Raw genomic sequence first — 24,575 nt, 5'->3', positions numbered from 1 at the left:
GGTTGTGGTGGCTTTACAAAGTAAGTCCGAGAAGAAACGGTCGAACACTAAAACTATTTTTTATGGCAAAACATCGTTTGCCGAGTCAGCTAGTTTTAAATAATACCTCTCACATTATTATAATTTGAGTAAAAAGGCGGCTTTCACGTCTCCAGTAAATAAACGGTAAAAACAAACAAAAAGTGTTTTGACAGACTCTTGCTGGCTAGTGAAATCAGTGACTCCAAAATTTTTAGTGATTCTTCATCCCGCCCGCCTCCACTTGATCAATTATTAAGAGACAAAAGAAGTTATAAACTATTATATCAATATATTAAGATTACAATTCTAACAATATAAAATAAAGTGAAGTGATCAGTGAACTGTGAAATGAAAAGTATACATATTTAGATAATAAAAAAAGACTTGACTTAAAGGTCTTATATACCAGGTCATAAAAACCCAAAAAAAAAAATTACATAAAAGTTTTATCAAGTGTTGAACTGTGTTTACTTTTGAGGCAATTTTGAGGTTGTATTGTATACGATGTCCGATGACGCTGAGCAACAGGCTGATGAAGTAGAAGTGTTGAAGTCTATTTACGATGGAGATAAGAATTTCAAGCAAGTAAATGACACAACTTATCAATACAAGGTGGGTAATAATTATTATGTAAGGATCCACCATGACTGCGCTCTCCATTGATTGAAAATCAATAGTAGGTATAATAAGTTGTTTATCCAGGCGCATACTGTTTGAAACTTAATGGTTTTCTCGTATGGATTTCAACTACAACTGCTTGGATAAATAACAGCAATGAGTGTAACTTACCTTAATCTGCTAAAAACTTAATGAATATTAAAATGAATAATAAGAACATATACGATAAAGACAATCCTAAACAATTGATTTATTTTAACATTTTTCTTTGCTGCTATAGATTTACATTTAAACTGTATATTGTTAGTTTATATACACATTTAATTATGTGACATATGGTCTATTGCAACAAAAGAGTCATGTCCCAGATGTTACAGGACATGGTCAGACTGAGGACTACATGATCATCTGTCCCTTTATTCTGTTTGTGTCCGATATATATATATATATATATCTTCAGGGTTGTGTGGTGAAATAGGTTATTTCACCACACAACCCAGGGTATTTAATTGGGATAACAATTATTAGGTTAACATTAAAAATTTGCATCCCAAATTGGCTATGAAAAGGGTTTTATTTTATGGTGGTTGTTTGCCCCTCTCACTCCTCTTGGAGATTTGTTTTTTTTTTTTTATTTGTGTTGAAAGTACAATGAACCTACTTTTTTAAGTCTATTAGAAAAAATAAACAGTGTGACAGTGAAACGGAACATTTTTCAACAGCCATTATGACTGCTTGGCCAGAGATGTGTAGACTCAAATTAGTCTGAAAAACTTGTTGTATATGGTTCCCATGTTGGACCCTTGTAAAAGCCCATAAAACAAGGAAGTGATGATAATAGAGCTTAATTTACTAATAGTTAATGTTTGAAGGGTCTGAGGTTAAAGATCGAAGGTAATCGGCAAATAACTTGGACACCCTTTTCAAAATTAACCTAACAAGAAGTTGAAAATAAGTTAAATTAAAATAAAATTACTCATTTCTGTGCTTTGGGTGTAGAAGGGCTTTTTATCCATTCTCCTCCCCCTTCTACTCTCAACCCTTAGATAAAAATGTGAATTTCTAATGTAGACCCGTACTGTGATTTATACTCATTACTTATGTTTACCAAGTAAAATATCAAGAAACTGCAAGGGCCTGATTAATTAACTGGTGCATGTCATGACTTTAGTTCATGTGATTTGCATATATCATGGCTTTGGTCTGGACAGTTATACTTTGTTGCCAGCACTGAGTAGGACATTATGTCCTCCATGCTGGTGTGTGTTCAAGTTTATTTTTGCAATTATATTTTTTTTTTACTTTTGATGGAACAAATTCTGGCTATGCCTGGCAAAGCTCTGCTGGGCAATTCTGTTAAATAATTGCAACTGCTCTGCTACTGTTGTCATTTCACTGCTGTGCTAGAAGACATGTACCACTAATGTTTCCTGCTACTGCTACTGGTTAAATAACAACTGCTACAAGTAATGTTACCATATAATTAAAATTTAATTTAAGTACTAGTATTTATGTGTTAAAATAAAATATTCATTTATTGAGGAAAACACAAAAATGACAATTAATATTACATAATTCAACTGACAAATTATCTTTTTGTTATTATAGTATGACATGTCCTAATGTGAGTTTTATATTTTATACCCATAAGTGCTCAATGCCACTGAATCAGTTTTCACTTCGAAAATAGAAAATAAAATGAAGTGCTCACCAATATAAAAGTTAAAATATTCCTTTAAGTGCAATCAGTCTCATAACTATAACTGATGATCCAAGTATAGGAGAACTCAAATTAAACAAAATAAAAATAAAGTGTGAATGTCACACTGCTAAAATCTAGATTTTTAACATTATAATAATAATTAGATAAAATTCAAGGTAATTCTACTACTACTATGTAAAATAAGGTGATACTATGTATTACAGCAACTGTAGTTTAAAAATTGTTGTGGGTATTCCATTGCTAACAATGTGGTCATGCGAAGGAATATTGCTGGCCTCAAGAATTATACTTTACTCTTTGGTCTCTACAGCGGTAGTTCGAGGGGTCCGCTTTACCCTCTGCAGCACTCCCAGGATGAGGCAACTTGTTTTTTTCAGATTTACATTTTTTTATAAATCTCAAAATGTTCTATAATTATTAGATAACATTTAAATGACACAATATCATTAGTTGTATTAATTACTTAAATTAGGTATAATACCTTGAGTCTTATCTAGATTCTGTTAACTCAAATATTACTGTAAATACTGGTTGTTGCCAGGCCTGTGGCCAGGCTCATATGTATTTATGTTCTAACTTTGAGGTTAAGTAAGAACGTACCTACCTTTTGTTTCTGGAATAGGATTTGGTTTCTAGATTAGTTTTAGCTTGGTATAACTATTATCATTAATCTTATCTAAAATCTGTTATCTGAAATATTACTGTAAATTCTGGATGTCACCAGGCCTGTGGCCGGCCTCATATACATTAACCCCCTTATTCATAATAGTCTGCTAACTTAAAGCATTGTTAATTCTCACTCTGTCTTCTACTATCAACCTAAGTCAGAATGAAAAAAAACATTCCTTAGCGGCTGTTTAAAGATAGCGGACCATTATGAATAAGGGGGATATTATGTAACTTAACCTTTTGATTTTGTTTCCAGATAAGTTTATGCTTGGTATTATTATTTTGTATGAAAAGTCATCACAATCACTAACTATTAAAGTCAAACTTCATAATGTGGTTAAAATCAATGAAATATTAAAATTGTAAAAATTCAAATCTCTTAAAGTTGATGTTTCCTCACAAAATGAATACCACCATAGGATTCTTGATTTTTTTTCAATATTATAGTAGTAACCTTTTTTCATCAAATATTGTGCCAATGTATTTCCAAATCATAGCCCAGCTCTGTCTTAATTAAGTAAGACAAGAAGTAAAAAGTTTCCTAGCATTAAGAAATTTTAAAACAAAAATTGTTTTCAGTTTACTGAAGGGGACAAAACATTTATCTTGGAGGTTATTTGGGGACCTCGTTATCCCACAGAAAAACCACATTTGAATTTGGAAATATTCTATAACCAACACTTGTGAGTAACTCTAATTTTAATTTTAATTTGTTAATTATTTGAAAAATCCTTTTTTATTACAACATTGACACCTTAATAATAAATAATAGTGAATGATATATGATCATCACGGGCCTGTTTTCTTGCAACAGCAAAAGTTTCTATATTGTTTTAATGAAAGACTACACTTCCGTCTAAAGGTTGAAACAAAAACCTAGTATGGTGGTGCGCAACACTAAAACCTGCCAATAAATGTAGTGGGAGGATACTTTACAGGATTCCATCAAGAAGAACAGCTCTGTGGTGCTTTCTAATACCATCACTGTCTTTAAACAGTTATCAAAGTTTTGAAATGCTGAACATTGTATAGTGTGCAGGATGTAATCTCTATCTGTTCCCATCAGTTATTTATTTTGTAAATCATCACCACTAAATGTCAGTCAAAAAACTTGGAGTGGGATTGGATTTCACTGTGATCTGGCAGTGGAGTGGAGTGGTGAGCCAGCCACCCATGGACATCCACAAAGCCATGGGCTAAGAGATGTGTTGACAGCCTTTAAGGTGGGGGTGTGCTCTTTTCTTGAAAATATTAATTTAATTTATTTGGGAGTTCATGTTCTACCAGATAGTGTCATTGCTCCTTTTGGAGTACTGTATTCTGTCATTCATAGCCCAGAATAAAGGCGTTTAAATTTGATTGTTTTTCATGCAGTAATGTGATTGTATTAGAACTTATATATACATATTTACTTGAATTCTGAAAATAATTTAATTAAATTTATTCAAACAAAAAAATCTTGATTTATTTATTATTATTGATTGAAAAAACTTTACCTTACCTAATATTACTCTCATTTCAATGTCATCCATCCATTTTCCGTGGTATTGAACTTGTCATATTTTCGAAAACATCTATTGTCTTTTGCGATATTACATTGTTTTTTTAAATGCACTATACACACTTACCAAACACCATAAATACTTTTTTTTTACTTTTAAAAGTGGTTGATCTTAGGATTCTTAAACGGTACTTGAAATGTTTCTTTGTTAGGAAACAATATTATAGAAATATTATATCCGTCATTTGTTTGAGATTGTCATAAAAAATATTTTCTTTAACATTGCAGGTCTGCAGCTGTCAAGGAAAAAATTATAAAATTGGTTGATGCAGAAGCTGAACAATGGATGGGTTCTGCTATGACATATACTCTATTTGAGTTTCTGAAGGAGAAGATGACAGAAGTACTTTCACAGGAAGCCACTGAGGTTATTACAGCAAAGGTTGAGAAGATTGCTATTCAAGATCAGGTAAATTTTTGTTTCAGGGTTTTATTATATAAGTGTATTATATTTTGCATTTGAATGCAATTACTACAGATATTTTGGTTAAGAAGCTTACAAGCTTTTTTAGTCACTGCATTTTAGGCTATTTAAACAGAAAAATTATAATTTGTTACAGTGATGCCAGTATTGAAAAGGTGATCTTGAGTTGTATTTGAAAATAATCTTTGTTTAGCCATGGAACTGAATTTTTTTCTCTGTCTTCTTCGTCTGTCTGTTGTGTGTATAAGATTATAGTACAAAAAAGAATAGGATAGTAATTTTATTGAAATTTTCAGGCAGAAAGTAGTAAAAAGACAGAGAAAAAGGAGCAACTGAGTAAGTCACAGAAGAGACGGGCCTGGGACAGAGCTGAGATGGGCCGTGGTGGGGAGAAGCCGCGTGGATGGGACTGGATTGATATTGTTAAACATCTGTCTCATGTGCCGCACCAGCCATCCTGAATGTGCAATTAAAAATTTTATTGTAATTTGTGATTGCATCTGTATTGGAATCATAATATGTAGTATGTGTTTTTATGGTATAGAAGGACCCATGAGTGAGTGATTAATGCTGTGCTTGCTCCTTTGCAACACCAGAGGAATCATAAGCCTTTTAGGAGATGAGTAAAAGTAAACGCTTTATTCACTAATAATAATTATCAGCATTTCAGATCCACAGTCTTTAGCTGAATCGACTTCCCAAAAGATTTGTTTTGATATTTTCCCCAAAACTAGATACTATTTTAATATAAAAGAAGCAAACAAACCATCACAGTGGTTAGTTGTTATGTAGATAACATGTCGTTATTACAGTCAGATGAGACTGTGAAGTCATATATTTTCAAATATTTTTAAATTAATTATGTACAACGTTAATGTTTAAGTTTTCACTTCTACCGGCACTCCCGGAGTGCAATGCGTTTTTTTATGACTTGATGGCAAGCCAATGTGCAAATGCTCGCTTCGTTCCTCTGGTGTTACAAGAAACGTGAGCAGTAGTCATTGGCTGATTTGTATGACTGTTTGTCCTTCTTCCATGAAAACGCATTTTATCTTCATTATTATACTTATGTTAAGATCGAATATGTCTCCTGCGAAATTGCTCGTTACTTTAATGTGAAAGAAACAACAGAGGAACACATCACAGGATAAGAAGATGACATTATTACTGGCAACCACGGGATGAGAATGGCAAGGCAATTCGTACAAACGGTACTAAATTACTTTCTGCTTGTAAAATGAATGTAATGTAAATATGCATGATTTAAAAAGCTTGTGCTCTTAGTAGTTCTAACTTCAGGTCTAACTTCACCTAGATAGAATTTGATTGTTAAAGATATAGGAAAACTATAAATAATGTAGTTTTCATTATCATTAGTTATTTGGTATCACACATTTAAATAAACAAACTTTTTAAAAGATTCAAATGCTAGTTATTGTAACTGCACAAGCCTGTTAAAAATATTGACCCAGAATGGCAGTTAACATAGGGTTAAAATCTATGTAAATGATCATTTTTACCCAAGTATACGATATTAAAGATCTGTCACATTCACATGCATCTTAATCTTTTAAAAAGATTTTTATTTAAATATACAGAAATTAGTAAATTATGAAACATCAATAGTTTTCTCAATCATTGTACTTGTGTAGACAAATTTTTGGTAATCTCTAATTTTCCTTTTTTTTAATCTATTCTTTAATTTTTATATAAACGATTAACTTTTAAAATAAGCCTTGGTGTTTATGTTAATGTTTTAAACTGTGCATTGTAACAGATATAGAATAAATGAAATCTTTTCTGTTTAAAATATTAGTTTAAATTGGATAAGCATGCTTTCATAATGTGATTAACAAACCCAAAAAGCACTTGAAATTAGAATTTTTGTGAATTTCAAAGAGCCACATGCAACCAAACTATGGAATGAAGGTGCTCAGGTTTCCGGGACAATGCAACATGGATACACTTATCTTGAAGTCCAGCAACACTCCTGTTATTCCTCTGGTGTTGCAAAAGTATGTAGTATGGTGACCACCTACCATTAAATACACCATGCTCGTTTTGCACTTCTATTGGAAAGAAGTTGTATCGACAATATCATCTTATACCTAATATAAACAATGGAGAAATGGATATAGGTTAAGCCAGAGTTCTTTTATTTACTAAAATATAGTAAGCTAATCCATATCTTGTTATAAAATCACAATTTAATGTGCTCTGAGACAAACATTAACATCCCATTTGTAATGTTTAGTGTGTAAATTGAGACATATTAACAATGATTTATTGCAATATCATCACACAGTGGCATGCCTAGAGCACTTGCACGTTGTGAGGCGTTCTAAAACGAAAACTGAATGAAGGGTGCTTTAATAGTATTTGATGCTGTAGCGATAATGGTGGATAATAACTTGTCTGCCAAGATTTAAGCTGAAGTTATAATATAGTTATTACGCCTGACAGACTCATAGTCGAGCATGCTTACAACTAGCATGCTCGACAGCAGTTAAGGGGTTCAAATATTCATCTTTGTAAGTCAACTATAGATTTCTGCCATCTCACGGGGAGGTCATTTGTGCCTTTGCGGTCGTATTCTGATAACTTAGAGTTAACAAACTGTGTGAAATCATTTTGTATTGCTTCTTGAAAAGAAATTTTGTTTACCATGTAACCTTTTTAAAAATTGCGTTAGCATGTCGGTTTTGGCTAGATATGGCGAGTAGGGAGGTTGGCCTCGGCCTCCCAATTCCATGCGGCCTAGTGGCTGGTGTTCTTGAGGTTGGACCTCATTGCACATGAGAGAGGTACTTAAGGGGGACCTGACGCAATACGCCACAAATAATGACTTACCCATTACCAGTAAGTGGCTTCATTGCACAGGATGCCGGCTAGATTATGGGTACCACAACCTGCCTTTTTCTGCCGTGAAGCAGTAATGGGTAAGCAGTATTGTGTTTCGGTCTGAAGGGCGCCATAGCTAGTGAAATTACTGGGCAATAAAGGCATATATTTTTTTCACAATTGATTCCTTAGAATTATTTTTGAAGTCAGTTCTAGTATACTAGATACTACCACCGCTTCGAAAAAAAATGGCGCTCTGAGAGAGAAGAAGCGGTGCAAGAAACTCTCGCAGCATTCCTTTTTTGCGCTCTTTTTAATAAAATAATCATAAGGTAGTCTCAGGCTGTCCGATCACTTCGATATACAGCTGTGGAGAAGACTGATTTATGACAGAGCTATTTTTTAATAAAAAAATTTAATTTATTTATATAGAATGCCTGAACAGTGGCTGGGAGTTTATTATAAAAGTGAATACATTACCCCTAAAGCTATTATGTATGTTATGAAGCCTACTAGAATTTGTTAAAAGCAACCCCTTTTAAAAACACTATTAAGAGCAATAAGGTACGATTATTGTGAACGTATATAATTAATTTTATAAATGTACCGACAATTAACAGTCATAATATTAATTTCTTTAAATTTTTCTTTGAGAGACTGTCTATATCCAAGCTGATATGTTCTGTAAAACAGTTTACAGAACAAACACTATATTAAAGTCAGCAGCATGACCCCACAGTAAAATACCGTACGTCATTACTCTGTGAAAATAACTAAAGTACACTAATCTAGCGGTTGCAGTCGCAACATTCGTGTATTCTCTAATATTTCTAACGGCATACTCCTCAGAGCTGAGCCTATCTGCTAGTTGGGCAATATGGGGACTCCACTGAAGTTTTTTATCTAACGTGATATCCATGAAGACCGTAGTGTCCACAAGTTTCAATCTCTGGTCATTTATAAGTACGTTGGTTTGTAACTTCGCTGTGTTTGGTGTAATGAACCGTAAACACTTTGTTTTTGTACTGTTCAAGTGCAGATTATTCGTCTCAAACCAACGCACTATCTTTGAGAGTGCATTGTTTACCTCGTCATCAATATCTGCACGTCGCTTCACTTTAAGAATAAGTGAAGTATCATCATAAAAAAATAACAAGTGAGATTTAAAATCTTATGTCTCAAGGTGGCTCAGGCCTCAGTCAGGCTCAGAATTTTTGAGTTATTAAATAGTCCTGAGCGGCGTTGCTTTCTACTGGGCAGGGCGTATCAATTACCATCAGCTGAACGCCTCGTCCCTTATTGTCATAAAAAATCATAAGCCGCTGATCCACTTCTGAGATTATGCAAATTAATATAAAAGGTATTTTTACATGATTTAATCATTATATTGAGAATAATAACGTAGATCAGGACCTACTATTTTGTATCATTGTCTAACAGATAATGGAAGAAAAAGAGTATGTTGCTAAGTTATTGGGGCAAAACCCCAAGCTCCTTAACAGATTAATATCTAATATTAATGGCAAAAAATATGTCACTTCTGAAATACTGAACTATTATCACTGATATATTGTTAAATTTAATGTATTTGTCCTTCTTTACATGATAACTTGTTTCAATTTATTTTAGGTCATCTTTAGTAAACTTCATAAGGTAAGGAAAAAGGTATAGGAACGAAGAAAATATGCTTTAGCAGAGTTGCAGTCGGAGTTATTGTACACAATCCATCATGCTGCAAACTAATCATATAACTTAATAATTGTAGCGATATTATAAAAGATTGGATGCAAATAATAGACAACATTATTAAATAATAATAATTTTAAAACATATTTGTACCAACGTCAATTTATACACCGCTATTCAAAATTACTAATACAAGCTGATTTATAGCTAGTAAATTGTCACCACCACTAGAATGGCTAAATTGTTACAATTTCATTATTAAAAGACAAAGAAATATTTTAACGTTATTATTGAGAATTGTGTTTATATTTAAAAGGATTCTCAAAAAGTTAACCGTATTGTTATAATTCTAGTCAAACAGGCAAAAAAACATCTTTGTTCTACAGTGCTAGACCATTTTCGGTAATTAAAATACTAGTGGTTGTAATAATAAACCTATATAGTTTTTCAAGAATGATTCTATATTCTTCAAATAAATAATTAAATCTACATTAAATCATTAATTTAAACATTATCTGCTTAAAACTAGATAATCAAAAGCTGAAGAAATAGCTTTATTGTCAGAAATAATAGTGCCAGCACTTTCATAGCTTCTTTTTTTTTGAGAGGAGGAAATACTGTTACGGGCCGTAATATGTCGGACTCGAGCGTCTGCGTAAGCGGACACCCCATACCGACTAAAACCTCCTCTATGCTGTTGGCCCTGACGGCTTTTACAGCGACATAGGACATGGGCCGTGGAGGCTGCAAAGACTACGCAACAACAGTCGCGGGGCGTCTCCTAAGGAGACTCGAACCTCGGACCGGCTGTGTGCTTGTGGGAAGGATAGAGAATGAAAATGAAGATGAAAAGATGAGAAGAACACATTCGCCGACGAGTGTGGTGAATTTTTGTGTAATGTATGTAAGTGTGTATGTATGAGTTTAGGAGTGTATGTATGTTTGTATGTATGTCAGTAGTGTAAATGTTTGTGTGCATGTATGTTTGTGTCTGTTTGTGGAGTGTGTTTGTGATTGTGTAAGTGGTGTATGTCAGTCCGTCAGTCAGTCCGTGTTTGAGTGTGAGTGGAGTGAAACGATTACAGGACGAGGACTAACGTCTCGTCTGGTATCAAAAGAATGTGTGGTGTATCTCACCACACGAGTGCCAGTGGTTTGCGGCGGTTGACCGCGCCTACGCCTGCGACGGCGGTGTGTGCGTGTCTGTGTCGGTGTTTGTGTGATCTCTTTAAAGTGTTGAGCTATCGTCGGAAGCTCTAGATCGCAGTGAAGGTCTACGTTTCGGATGAACCACGGGGCTCCGGTTGCCATGCGCGTGAGTTTATATTGAACTACTTGCAAACGACGTAAGTATGTCGGTCGGGTGTTCGCGAATACGACGCTTGCGTATGACAGTATGGGCCGTACGATGGTTTTGTACAGCGTCACTTTGTGTTTGAGCGAAAGTTTGCTTCGCCCACACACAAGTGGATAAAGGCGACTGAGGACAAATCGGGCTCTATTGCATACCATATCGATATATTTCTTGAAGTTCATATCGCTGTTGAACGTGACTCCTAAGTATTTGTAATCCTGCACCCACGGTATGGGTGTTTCATATAATTTAATAACGTCGGTCGTTTGTTTTTTTTAGCGCGGATGCTATTCGCGTTACCGAAGAGTACCGCTGCACTCTTGGTGGGGTTCACTTCAATCCGCCATTTTCTGAACCAGTTGCCTAGTTTATCGACGGCGGCTTGAAGCACTTTAATGTTCTTGCTCAAGGTTGAGCGGTTGGAGCCAAAGTAGAGTGCCGTATAGTCAGCGTATTGAGTGAGCTGGACACTCGGAAACTTGGGAATGTCGCTCGCAAAGAGCGAGAAAATAGTGGGAAAGAGGACTGAACCCTGTGGCATACCAGACCTGATGGGTCTGGGTGAGGATAGGGTGCCCTCTACTCGATATCGGAAGGAGCGATCAGTAAGGTAGGCTCGCATGATGCGTATGAGCCTGAAACTTTCATAGCTTCATTATTTAAAATGGTCTTTATACAAACTTGGAATTCAAATATTATTTAACCAATATTAACAATTTTTTTGTAATTCCAATAAATGCGTTATTTAATTAATTATTACTAAGTCAAATATTTATGTTAATTCAATTATTAAATGTTAGTAACAACAGTCAATAATAAAATGTTAGTTACAATAGAATATATTTTTAAACTTACCTATCTTATATAATAAACAATTAAATAAATTAAGTGTAGATTTTTAATAATTATTTATTTTTAAAACTTAATTCAAATATCTGTATAAACTTATCCCAAATTCTTAAGGAAGGTTTCAAGTACTGGCGTAGGACAATTATTTGGTCCGTTTATTTTAATAAACGGGTGTTGCGGCAGGTGAGCTAAGGGTAATCTCTCTTCAGCTTGTAGTTTCACTAATTTTTGAATTAAATTTTTTGCATAGGAAATTTAATTATGCCAAATGTAATTTTCTTCATTCGCACATTATTATTTTCTGAATAAAACGAAGGTAATCCAACTAGTAACTCGTAACACAGTACACCGAGACAATAGATATCGATGTCAGTACTGTACGGCTCTCCTTTTATGATTTCGGGTGTTAAGTAGTCGTAAGTGCCAATACGCGTGAAACGGCGCATTCCTGGCGATTTTACGGAACACCCAAAGTCGCAGATTTTGGGAATCCAGTTTACACCAAGAACGATATTATCAGGTTTTATGTCGCGGTGCAAGGCAGATAGGCCATGACAGTACCTCAACGCCTTTGATATCTCTCTCATGTAATAGGCGGTACATGATTCATTAAATTTTCCTAATTTTCTTATCCAGTCCATTAAAGACCCAAATGGAGCAAATTCTTGTATATGAAAGAAGTAATTTTCATGTAAATAGGCGCCGTAACATTGAATTATATTAGGATGACATAACCTTCTTTGAATTTTATATTCTTTCTGTTGATTCGTCGTTGAAGCTGCACAATTTTTTTTTTACGCCACTGTTCTTTGATTTATAATATCATGGGCCTTGTAAACAGACCCAAATCCTCCGTCTCCAAGCTTCTCTCCGTAAACAAAATCACCGACGGAATACTTCGTCATTATTTCTATAAAATTATCTGTTAAGTAAGAATCATTCGGCTTTACCTAGTAATTTAATGAATATTTCACCAAAGATAATGTTTGTATTCAATGTTGCCAGTGTTCAAATATGAAGCCGACTGTGTAACGAATTATAATAATTTTAAACAAATTATTTTAAATTGCATATTAAAATTGTTTAAAGTGTAAGTTAGAAAGCACTCACGTTTAACTTTTTTTAACTGAACGAACGACCGTAAGAATCACCTAAGGTTAAGTGACCACCACCGCCCATATTCTCCTGCAACACCACAGGTATCACCGGACCGTAATTGCTGACCCTTCTTAATGCTACACATCCATATGGTGGGGATGATTTCGTAATCCTGTAATTGGCGGCAGTAATAAGGTAAAATAGTTCTTCGGAACACTCCAACAATGAACAATGTGGTAGAAGACACACAATGAAGCGATGGCGACGTCTACGCAACGCTAGGTGCACTGGATCCCCAACAACTCGATCATTTCTGCGTTGCACGCGGTCAAATGGTTCGAGTTGATACTGGGGTGCACCAGACCAGAGATGACAGCAATACTTCATATGTGGTCGGACTTGTGCTTTGTAGAGCGCTAGAATATGGGCCGGCTTGAAGTATATTTCGAAGCCAATTTGGCTTTGCCCTCCAGATGACCGCGGTTCCGATACTAATTACTAATCTGAATATTAATTATTTATCTTCTTGTTGTTTCAGGATTAGTATTGCTAACTCAGTTTCACACGTAGGCATATTATGATCGGGAGCAAAATTATAGACCTTGTTTCATACAAATCGGATATCAAAAAAGTAGTAGTCATTTCTTTAAATAAAAAAGTACAATTTTCACATTTCACATTTTTCTTATAATTTCAAATATCAATGATTTTATACATTTCACACTATCTATGGACCCAATGTGGATTTCCACGTAGATGAGAAAATAACATTAATTAAAAAATAACACTTAACAAAGCTAACGATTGAAATAAAATTGAAGAACCAACTTGATTTGAATTCGTATTCAGATGACTGCAATTAATAGTTATTATTTAATATATTTTTACTCATTAAATGGACCAATGAATGTGATTGATGGACATAAAACCCATTCATAGTATCATAGCATAATATCTTTAGTAGAAAGACAATCTTAAGCTGAAATATTAATTAAGTGTTTTAATTTGAAAGGTTTGAGTTCGAAAGAACTGAGGGTAGCTTATAATTTATAGCGTTATTGTGAAATGAAACCATGCAATTCAAGTAAAAGCCAATTTTTATTAAGTAAACATATTCTACACGTGTTATTTTAAGATATAATATTAAATCAATAAATTGTTCATATTATCTTCCTCTAAATATATCACTTAAATACCTACTTAATAAATAAGTGTACATACTGGATTCGTTTGCACTGAATCTTACTTGTTTCGTCATACGAGAAGATAACATCATAAGTAAGTTTTTAAGACTTCAAGTAATATTAGTATGCTTAATATTATGGAAATACAGTCGTGGTTTTAAATAACAACACATTCATGAGGGAACAGCAATCCTCGCATCTGTATTGTTGGACAGGCTGAAACAGTAAATAAAACATGACTTAATAATAAAACATATTTATTTTACATTTATCATCGGCGGTGGTGGGTGAAGGTCTGGATATGGGAACTTCACTGTCATGTTTCTGCCAATCCTACATCTGATAGTGTTTCGTGCATATTTTTTTTCTAACAAGTGTACCTATATTGTATAGACAGATAATTTGATCAAGACAGTCCAATTTACCTTAGGTCTCATAATTTCTTATTGATTGTGCATTGCGTACAAGTCTGCTACGATGATAGTGTTTCGAATAATAAATGAGTAATTATTTTAGTATTTAGTGAATATAAAATTTACCTTTTTCACATCTTTGACCATAATATCCAGTTCCTTCGCATTTGCACGTATATCCGGAGTCTTGAGCTGTCTGTATGCATGTGCCTCTCACACAGGGCATGCGAAAACATACGTTTGAGTTCTTCTCTGAAATATGACAAGGGTTGATATTTTTATGGTTATAATGACGCCAAAAACGAATATTTATGTGTTATATGGATTTATGACTGCATTCTAATGCCACCTATCATATTGACACACTAAATGCACCCGTGGCAATGTAACATGAAACGTCGTCTATACGTAAAAATAAAAATTGGAGTGTCTGTTTGTAATATTGAAATAACCGTTTTTACTACATGTATATGAATATATACGGTACATACACCGAACTATTTTTTTACAATTTTTGTTTGTTCCGGCTAATCTCTGAAATGTCTGGACCTATTTTGATGGCACTTTATTGGCAGGTAGCTGATGTAATAAGGAGTAACTTAGGCTACGTTTATTTTAGAAAAAATCCTTTATTTTATAAAAATATCCAAGAAACGGTTTAACTCTAAAAATAATTTATATGCCAAAACAACGTTTGCCGGATCAGCTAGCCGTAATATAAATTCGCTGCAATAATATTTTTTTTTGTAAGAGGGGGCAATAGGCGAATGGCTCACTATATGCCTTGATTTACTGATGATCACACTCCTATACATTATTATTACAGAAAATAGCGACCGAGCGGTGATGAAAGATTGCAATTCGGCCCAATCTGTGTGCGCCACACCGGGTCTAGACTGGGTAACGCTGCCACGACTGCTGGGCACTGCGTGTGCGCTTCATATTATACATATTATATGCTCGTATATTAATCACAGTCGACAACGATTGTCTTAACGGTAATATTACCAACTTTATATCTACACATTTATTCTACTTGGCGATTTCAATTTCATGCGGTTGAGTACTGTGACAGCGAACTTTAATAGTATGAACATTATATATATAAAGATATATAGATATATAGATTTGTGTGTGTATATATATATATTCATAGTGTGTATATATATATAGCAATTGATTTTATATATATATATATATATATAATGAATTGCTGTTCGTTAGTTTCGCTAAAACTCGAGAATGGCTGGAGCGATTTGCCTAATTTTGGTCTTGAATTATTTAAGTCCAGAGAAGGTTTAAAAGGTGAATAAATATAAAAATGCTCGGAATTAAATAAAAACAACAATTTTATTTTTCCTTTGATGTGTCCCCCGCCTGAAATGAATAACTAATTAACATCTTTCTAGCTTTCTCCGGAGGTAATAAAAAACTTAATTTTAGCTACCTATAGTTGGAAGATTTTATGTACGACTTAATATTTGGTAGGTCTTAGAATCGGTCGTCATCTATTTTTTATGCTCCAAAAATTTAAATATTGATTTTTTTCTTATTACTTTATATGGCAATACAACGTTTGCTAAGTCAGCTAGTTACAAATAATTATATCTTTTTTAGCATTCCAAATGGCGGATTTTACTTTTTTTTTATTTTACACTTACTACTAGGTGAGGCTTGTAAAATAAGGTACAGTTAGATAGTACAGGTACGTATACATGTTAAACCACACCCACGCTTTAAATCCTGTATCAAAGATTCTAAAACAGTTAGCTTATTGCCAACATTAAAACACCCAGTGTTCTAATAACCATAACATCATCCAAACAAGTGTTGTATTGAAATTCAGTAAGTATATATCATCCGTTTTCATAATAACACTCCTTTGGGTGATATTATGGTTACTAGGACTGGCTTTTTTAATGTTAGCAGTAAGAAAATAAGGGGCGACACGAGCAGGACGTTCAGCTGATGGTAATTGATACGCCCTACCCATTACAACGCAGTTCCGCTCAGGATTCTTGAAAAACCCAAAAATAGTGAGCGGCACTACAATTGTGCTCGCGAGCTTCAGATATAAGTTGTTAAAGTTTTTATAAGCAATACCTGCTGAGTCACGTGTGTAGGACGACGAAGTCGCGAGTATCAGCTAGTATATCATAAAATTCGCTTATAGCCCAATAGGACCAAAATCACTTTATTCATGTAGGTCACGGAAATGACGCTTACGAATGTCAAAAAAATTGTTGAATATACTGCTACTTCGTAAAGGGTTGAGCTAATGAGAAGAAGTAGCAAGAAACACATTGCCACTCTTTTAAATCAAGGTTTAAATTTTCATCGTTTTACAAGTCATTTCAATTACAATATAATATGAAAAAATGATGCAACAAACATACTCAAAGGTCAAATAGTCAATGCCTTACACGAGTAAGTCAAAAAAGTAAATGTGAATGAAAACAAAACAAAAGTTATTAAGTACAGTGGCTGCATCATCCACACACAGTTTTTGGTATAGCCTAGAAACAATCAACATGCGAGGATTCACAGGGGCGTCTTCGGTATTTGATGATGGTATTTGAAAGTGTAAAGCATTGTAAAGTATAAGTTCACGTTAAATTACTGCGAGACACTATTACCAACTGGCACGGATGCACCTATTTATTCGATGCAATGCTGCACTCAATACGCGCAGCTAATATTGACCATGACAAGTCATCACTAGGTTTATTTTCAAACTGGGACACGTTTTAATAAATAGGTTGTCTCTGATAGAATTTTAAGGTGCATAGACTGATACAATGTGCCAAGAACACGACCGTTTTAGTTACAACACACTGTATACACTTTTTTAATAAACTCATTAGTTGTTCAGGCATTATCTATAAATAATTTTAAATGTTTTTTTTTTAAATGGCTCCTACAGCTGAATATCTAAGTGATCCGACAGCTTGGGACTACATTATGATTAATTTATAGCAATAGCAATGACAATACAATATTGTATATTTGATTAAAAAGAGTGCAAAAAAAAATGCTGGGGCGTTTTCCGAAGCAGTAGTAGTATCTAGTATATTGGAAATGACATCAAAAATAATTCTAAAGGAATCAATTTTGAGAAAATAAATATCTTTGCCTTTAACACTTGAATGTAACTAGTTACTGACATATGGTCTTGAGTATACATCGTTTTTTGAATAAGAATATAATTGCAGGCTTTGTCTACGTACGAACTTTGTACATCGCCGAACGAACGCGAACACAACACGCTTTCGCCTTATCTTTCATTTACTAATATTGGTTCTAATCAAGTATTACCTACTACTGTGCTCGTAAGCCCGGCCGTCCCTTTAAAATAACCAAATAATCATAGTCATTAAGGCCGAGAGATTTGAAATGATAAATTGCAATTAACGCCGACGGTTCTTTTAGAGCATAGGTTCTCAACGTGGGCGTTTGAGACTTTTGGGGGGGGGGGGGGGGGGGGGCAGTAAAAGACCCAGAGAAAATTAGGGGGCATTGAAATGGCGCAGATGGGGCGTGGGTAGATTAAAAAATATAGTCTAAAAAAAACACGAAAATACTCTAAAAAAACATATTCTAAAAGTGGGCCGTGAGCAAAATAAGTAGTAAACTAAGTACAGTATTTTGAAGTTATTGAATAGAGGGCTTGAGTAAAAGTGTCACCAGCAATGTTTGACATTTCGTCTTACGGCCGTTCCCAATATTCAGTCTATCTCCTATTTGAGATAAACTATCGTTAACTTTTCTGTCCTGATAAACTTAATGGGAGGACGTATAGCTTACCAGCTATAGAAGTTTGTATCGAAATTGCAATTCACGCGTCCCAATATACGGCGATAAGAATGACTTATCGGGTATATTGGGACAGCTTCAGATTATTGACAGTTACTGCCAGTAGAAGGTAGTAATTTATCTCTATCTGTAGATAGTATATTGGGAACGGGCAATCATAATCCTTATCTTTTTATCATTCTCTTTACTTTAATTATGCATGATAATTATACTTACTTAAATATCTATGACCACTCCTACATAATTTACTTCATTCTGAGTGAATTCCGAATCAGGGTGCTAAAGCAAACATTAAGAATAAACCCTTACAAAGGACCTTCGAAGGAATGGTCTTACGGCTGTTCCCAATATTCAGTATATCTGTTACTTGAGATAAAAATCGTAACTATCGTTGACTTTTCTATCCCAATAATCTTATCGACGGTAACTTACCTTATCCGTACACGCTGTCTGTCAATGGGACGACGTATAGCTTACCAGCGATAGAAGTTTGTATGGAAATTTCAATTCACGCGTCGATATTGAGACAGCTTCAGATTATTGACAGTTAATTACTGACAGTAGAAGGCAGTAATTTATCTCTATCTATAGTATATTGGGAACGGCTGTTAGTTTCAAGTGTTTCAAGTTTCTATCTAATTGTACATCAAATATTGTTATTAAAAATAGCCTCGCAGTTTATATTGTAATACATATTTCGTTTTTTTTTCATTAAATTCCAAACTAATATTTTCATGCAAAAAGTAGACTTGTCAAGGTAATTTTGATATCCATTTAAACCTATAGTATATCCAAATGTACTAATAATGAACGTTGCTATAAAAGTTTGGGCATTTACAGAGTACTTACCGTTGGTCATAATAATAACCCGCTCTAGTCGGGCTTACGAGATTACGGAAATATTAATTACTTGAGGACAAACGAGCTTACGAGTAACCTGATGTTTAGCAATAACCTTCGCTCACGTTCTCCTGCAATACTAGAGGAATCACAGGAGCAATTTATTTCTGGTATAAATGTCTTGGGAGAAGCTCGCGGATCATACTATCGCAACTTATCGCGGAGGTGTTTACACACGAGAGCTTACGAATGTTGCGATTTATTCTATTCTTTAGTGTGAAATCATGCCGCCAAGACGCGCACGTCATTCACAATTATTTTGTTGCTGAATAAGGACGTGCCATAATTTATTAAGTACTTACATAAAATACAACTGGTAGATGGTCAACTATATTTCAATTTTATTCGTACGACCGCAGTTGATTTAGAAGTATTATTAGTAAAATAGGAGAATTTATAAAAAAAACGAGTCACAAGACACAAATTTCAGAGATTCGATATCACCGAAGGAAAGACTCGTTTTGACGCTACGATTTTTCGAATTTCATTCTCAGTTGTAGAGAATTCTTTTACGATGGAATTAAGTACAGTGCTTTTTTTAATTCGGTTTTCATAGTCCGCATGCCGGTTGTCCCACAAACAAGGATTGCACTCATAAAATCGTATTAACTTTATAGTTTCTTCACGAGACCATTCACGACTTTGTCGTTGTCTCATTATTTTCAATTAAAATAAAAACACAAGCCGTGTGGGCTATAGTAACGAGATTCTCGGTACATTGGCGGAGGATTTGAACTGTTCCATTTTCAGGCACGGGCACTCAGTGCACCGGGCGGCGAACAAAAAATAGCCCTGATACGACAGGTACCAAACAGGTACGACCAATTTGCATTAAGAGTGACGACAAAATGTTAATTATGATAAGCTTATTACCATCGGCAATTTTCAATTATTAATTTTTGTTTTTATTTAATTTTTAAGTAACATACATTGTATTGGGTAATATACCTTTTAATAAAGACTATTATTATTATACTTGCTGTGAGATATACGAAACTAGACCGACAAGCATCGAGATCTGTCGCGAGTCGATGCAGACATGTTTAGACATCACATCTACTCGCAGGAAGCGCTTGGCAAACTGTCGCGACATCACTTGCAACGGGGTTTACATTTGCAAGCTGCTGTCAAACAGACAGTCAGACATTTCTCGCGGAAGTTGTCTTGCAGGTGGAAACGCGGCCTAAGAATTGTCAAACTATAAAAACAAACCCGACAAAAACTAAAAAGTATCAAATAACTGAAAATTTAATTTAATACACCTCTTATAGTAGGTACTATAAGTAGTAACCTTGATATTTTTATTTAAACTCATTTTTTCTATATAGAAATTTTATCTCTAAATAGTAATCCAAGGAATTACTTTTGAATTTGATTAATAATTTCGATTCGGAAATCAAATTATTAGCTTTCTGATAGAGGAGGCAGGCGCAATAAACTACCCAAGTTATTTTTTTAATAGAGATCAAATACGTATATATTTCAAATCATTTCATATGTTTCTCCCAATATGTAGTATAGTTACAATAGTACCTACAGCAATACTTATTCTAAAAATGTTAAACTACAGTTAGAGGACAGGAGCTCAAACTAGGTGCTATGAGTCTCATGGCAACCCCACTCTTAACTAATTATATAATTGCATTTTATTGTCTATATTATTGAGACTAAATATAAAATATGTTTGTGTGTGTATACGTTTGCGTATGATTATAAATACTTCCAAGAGAGTGTCATTTTCAGTTTATGTGTGTGTGTGTTTCAGTTCAGTGTAAGTAAAGATAATAAATAATATATGAACCTATACGTATCTGATGATTTTTATAGAGATGAATAATTGTTAATTCACAAATAAAATTTAAAAACAATATTGTATGATCGATGCGGGACTCGAACCCACGACCTCCGGCGTTCCGTGCCGGTGCTCTAACCAACTGAGCCAACCGTTCGAGTACCGCCTCGTTACAAAATTCTGTTTGCTTTGTTCAACTCTCAGGTTGTGGCTTGGAGGTCGTGGGTTCGAGGCCCGCATCGTTCGTAAAATTTTGTTTTTCTAATTTTATTTGTGTATTAATCCTAGAAGTGAGGGTTATCTTATTACTTTAAAAACATAACATATTAATTGTTAATTATTATAGGAAAGTAATGTTATAAATACCTCTCAAAGCGTTAAGGCACGCCCGTCTTGTTCTATAGATGTACTCTGTTTTGCATCCGTTTCCACATGTGCATGTGGTTCCACTGAACTTGCATCCATATTGAGCCTGGTCGGGCTCACAGCATTCCGTGAACCCTGGAATAGTTTTTAAATTTTAATTTGATCGACTATGAAATTTTCATTCGTTTTCAACTGGAATGAAATAACCTTTCTATAACTCATTTATTGACCGTTTTTGTGATTCATATTTTAAATTCCACCTAGCAGGATGAAAATTTGAAGTAAAATTCATTAGGCGCGACATGACGGTAACTTCCGTCGGAAAAATGAAAGGAAAAATTTTTTAACGGTAAAAGTTTCAAAGGTTTTAAGATTAATGTTTACAATTTCTCAGTAATATTTTTTGAAAATGTCCATGTGTATTTGTTTTTAATAACTACTTTTGTATTAAATAAATCATTTTAATAATAGTTAAAAAATACTGTTTTTTTGCGATATTCTTCAGTTAGTTAGTTTTATTTATTTCAAGCATTAATACTCGTAACAAGACTATCAGCTCAAACCAAAAAAATATATAATAAAAGAAGAATTTAAAACATTGTTCAATACACTTGATTACAAGAAAAACCCCCATTAGGTTTATCCCGATATTAACAACGTCATCTTGACATCTAACCTTCATTTTCTTATTCTTAATTTACCAGTGGGAGGCTCCATTTTAGCTAGAATGAGACTTAACATCTTATGTCTCAAGGTGACGAGCGCAATTGTAGTGCCGCTCAGAATTTATGGTGTTTTCAAGAATCCTGAGCGGCACTGCATTGAAATGGGCAAGGCGTATCAATTACATCAGCTGAACGTCCTCATAAAAAAGAAATATTTTATTTTACGTGCAAACATTTTGAAAGTGTGAAAATGAACTCCCGAAATTTTGAGTGCATATTGGGTAGGTCTGAGAATCGGACATCTATTTTTCATCCCCCTAAATGTTAAGGATGGTTCACACGATTTTTTTTTTAATTTTTTTGACATTATTTTTCAAATTTGTTTGATTATGAGTCAGCATTAAAAATACATACAACTTCAAATTTTCACCCATCTACGACCAACAGTTACTTTTGTATCGCGATTTTAATATCAGCAATACAACGTTTGCTGGGTGACCTAGTAAAATATATAAAATCACACTTGTCAAAGTTTTATTCGGGTTATGTGAAATGCCAACGCTGCTCATATGATGAGGTTATATCGTCAAAGTTTGCGATATATATAATTTATATTATATAATATATCATATATTTAAATATCTGTTATTTAGTTTAACTTCATCGCGCGTAAAGATAGCCAGCACACACTTTTTTTGACTTCGAAATTGGTATTTGTATGAAAGTGACCGATAAACGTTTATGGATTCTAAAATTAAGATACACATATTATAATACACATTAAGGTTCGATTGACAGATGACATGAAATCTGGGTCTGGATTAAAATAATTTCAAAAAAACGATCGAATATAAAAGCCGTGAAAACCACATTCTTCCAGGTTTTTTTAGGTCTGAAATTTTTTAGTTATTATAGTAATCTACTTGTATTTTGTATTGACGAGCGAAACTGTAGTGCCAATTGACATGACATTGAAAACTTGACATGGAAATATACATTTCGAAATCCTTACATATAGTTACTAGCTGGCCCAGCAAACGTTGTATTGCCATATAAAGTAATAAAAAAAATCAGTAATTAAAATTTTTGGGGTATAAAAAATAGATGACGACCGATTCTCAGCCCTACCAAATATATTGTACATAAAATTTACCGTAATAGAGTTATTGTATTCGATTGCCATTTTATAACCCTTAAAGCGGAATTGTGGACAGAATAAAGTAACGCGCGAAGAATATATCGCGATACAAAAAGAGATCGCAGACGGGTGATAATTTTAAGTTGTATGTATTTTTCAATGCTAAATCATAATAAAATAAAAATAAATAAAATATATTTAAGGGTGCATCACCCTTATAATTTAGGGGTATGAAAAATTTGGCCGATCCTCAGACTTACCCCATATCCACAGAAAATTTCATACATATCGGTTCAGCCGTTTTGGAGGAGTTTGGTAACAAAGTACACCGGGACACTAGAATTTTATAAATTAGATTGTAATGATTGGAGTTCCATAGGTTTCGTAATTAACAATTTAATTTTGTATATGTATTCATTTGTATGAAACATTACGCGTATCATACATATTATTTTGCTAAATCAGCCAAATGTACTAAAGGAAACTTTATCGTGCACGTTTCCGTTTGAATGACGGTTTCAAAGTCCTGTTTTGGATGATTAGACACCCTTTAAAATAATTGATTGTTGTAAATGTTATATATTTTGATATGGCACCTCTATTTGTGAATTTGCTACAGGAACAGGGATAGAAAACGTATGCTTGAAAAAAGGGACGTCAAGCGACGATTTAACCCGACTGGTCTTTGAGGTTGAGGATTTTGTAAATGCGCGCTTTATAAAGTTCTGTACCCTGTATGTTAGTAAAATTTGCTTTTAAATCGGTCGAGCCGTTTCGAAATTAGCCGGAATAAATTGACAGACATATGAAAAAATATAAAACAGTCTAAATTAAATTGGTTTTTTGTTAAGTACTTACCTTGTGGTACTTTATATTCATTTATTGGTTGGTGTTATTTTATATTAGAAAAGACGTTCAATTTTATTTTAAAATAAAAATAAGAAGAAATCATAAATGACACTGCCTTGTCAGTAAATAATAATAAAAATCAAAGCATTGCAAATAAATTCGCGTATAAAACAAAAAGAAAACAAGACACGAATAATAATAGTTCCTTTTTTAAATAAATAAATGTAGGTAACAATAAATGGAGATGGTGCCAACATAACATCGTATTCACTTACATAGAGAACAGACGATTACTGCGAGAATCAACACAAGTTTTCCGTTCATGATGTGCGTTGAGCTCCACTGGATATCAGTGCTGTACTGGATAGTGCATACGGCTATCACTTCCTCTGCCATGCCAGTGTGAACGGCCCCTTTATCACTCCGTATCTATAGTAAACTACGACCTCTAGATCCCACTGCGCTCTTTGCGGATAGTCTTATTAAAACCCATTGTTTAATCTCCAAACTCCTAATCAAAGAAACCATAAGTGTTTTATTGTCAATATCTTCTTATCTGTGTCTGAATGAGACTACATTAACTACTCTTGCTTTAATATTACTTATTCGAA

At 34.0% G+C, this 24,575-nt stretch overlaps 2 protein-coding genes across 2 annotated transcripts; one reads left to right on the top strand and one right to left on the bottom strand.

The window, feature by feature from the left end:
- Positions 1 to 463: 463 nt before the first annotated feature.
- Positions 464 to 6,826, top strand: LOC126978410 (RWD domain-containing protein 4). The gene is made up of 4 exons (XM_050827182.1): positions 464 to 633; positions 3,611 to 3,714; positions 4,821 to 5,001; positions 5,313 to 6,826. Exons 1-4 carry the CDS (start codon positions 526 to 528, stop codon positions 5,475 to 5,477), a joined length of 558 nt encoding a protein of 185 aa, XP_050683139.1. The 5' UTR covers positions 464 to 525; the 3' UTR covers positions 5,478 to 6,826.
- Positions 6,827 to 13,923: 7,097 nt separating this feature from the next.
- LOC126978413 (cubilin-like) lies at positions 13,924 to 24,352 on the bottom strand. The gene is made up of 4 exons (XM_050827185.1): positions 24,240 to 24,352; positions 21,313 to 21,447; positions 14,568 to 14,693; positions 13,924 to 14,244 (listed from the first exon to the last, which is right to left on the bottom strand). Exons 1-4 carry the CDS (start codon positions 24,286 to 24,288, stop codon positions 14,186 to 14,188), a joined length of 369 nt encoding a protein of 122 aa, XP_050683142.1. The 5' UTR covers positions 24,289 to 24,352; the 3' UTR covers positions 13,924 to 14,185.
- Positions 24,353 to 24,575: the final 223 nt, after the last annotated feature.

Source organism: Leptidea sinapis, chromosome Z (genome assembly GCF_905404315.1).
Source record: "Leptidea sinapis chromosome Z, ilLepSina1.1, whole genome shotgun sequence".
Classification (NCBI taxonomy): domain Eukaryota; kingdom Metazoa; phylum Arthropoda; class Insecta; order Lepidoptera; family Pieridae; genus Leptidea; species Leptidea sinapis.
Note: the sequence above shows the minus strand (reverse complement) of the source record. Positions and strands in the feature narration are given on the sequence as shown.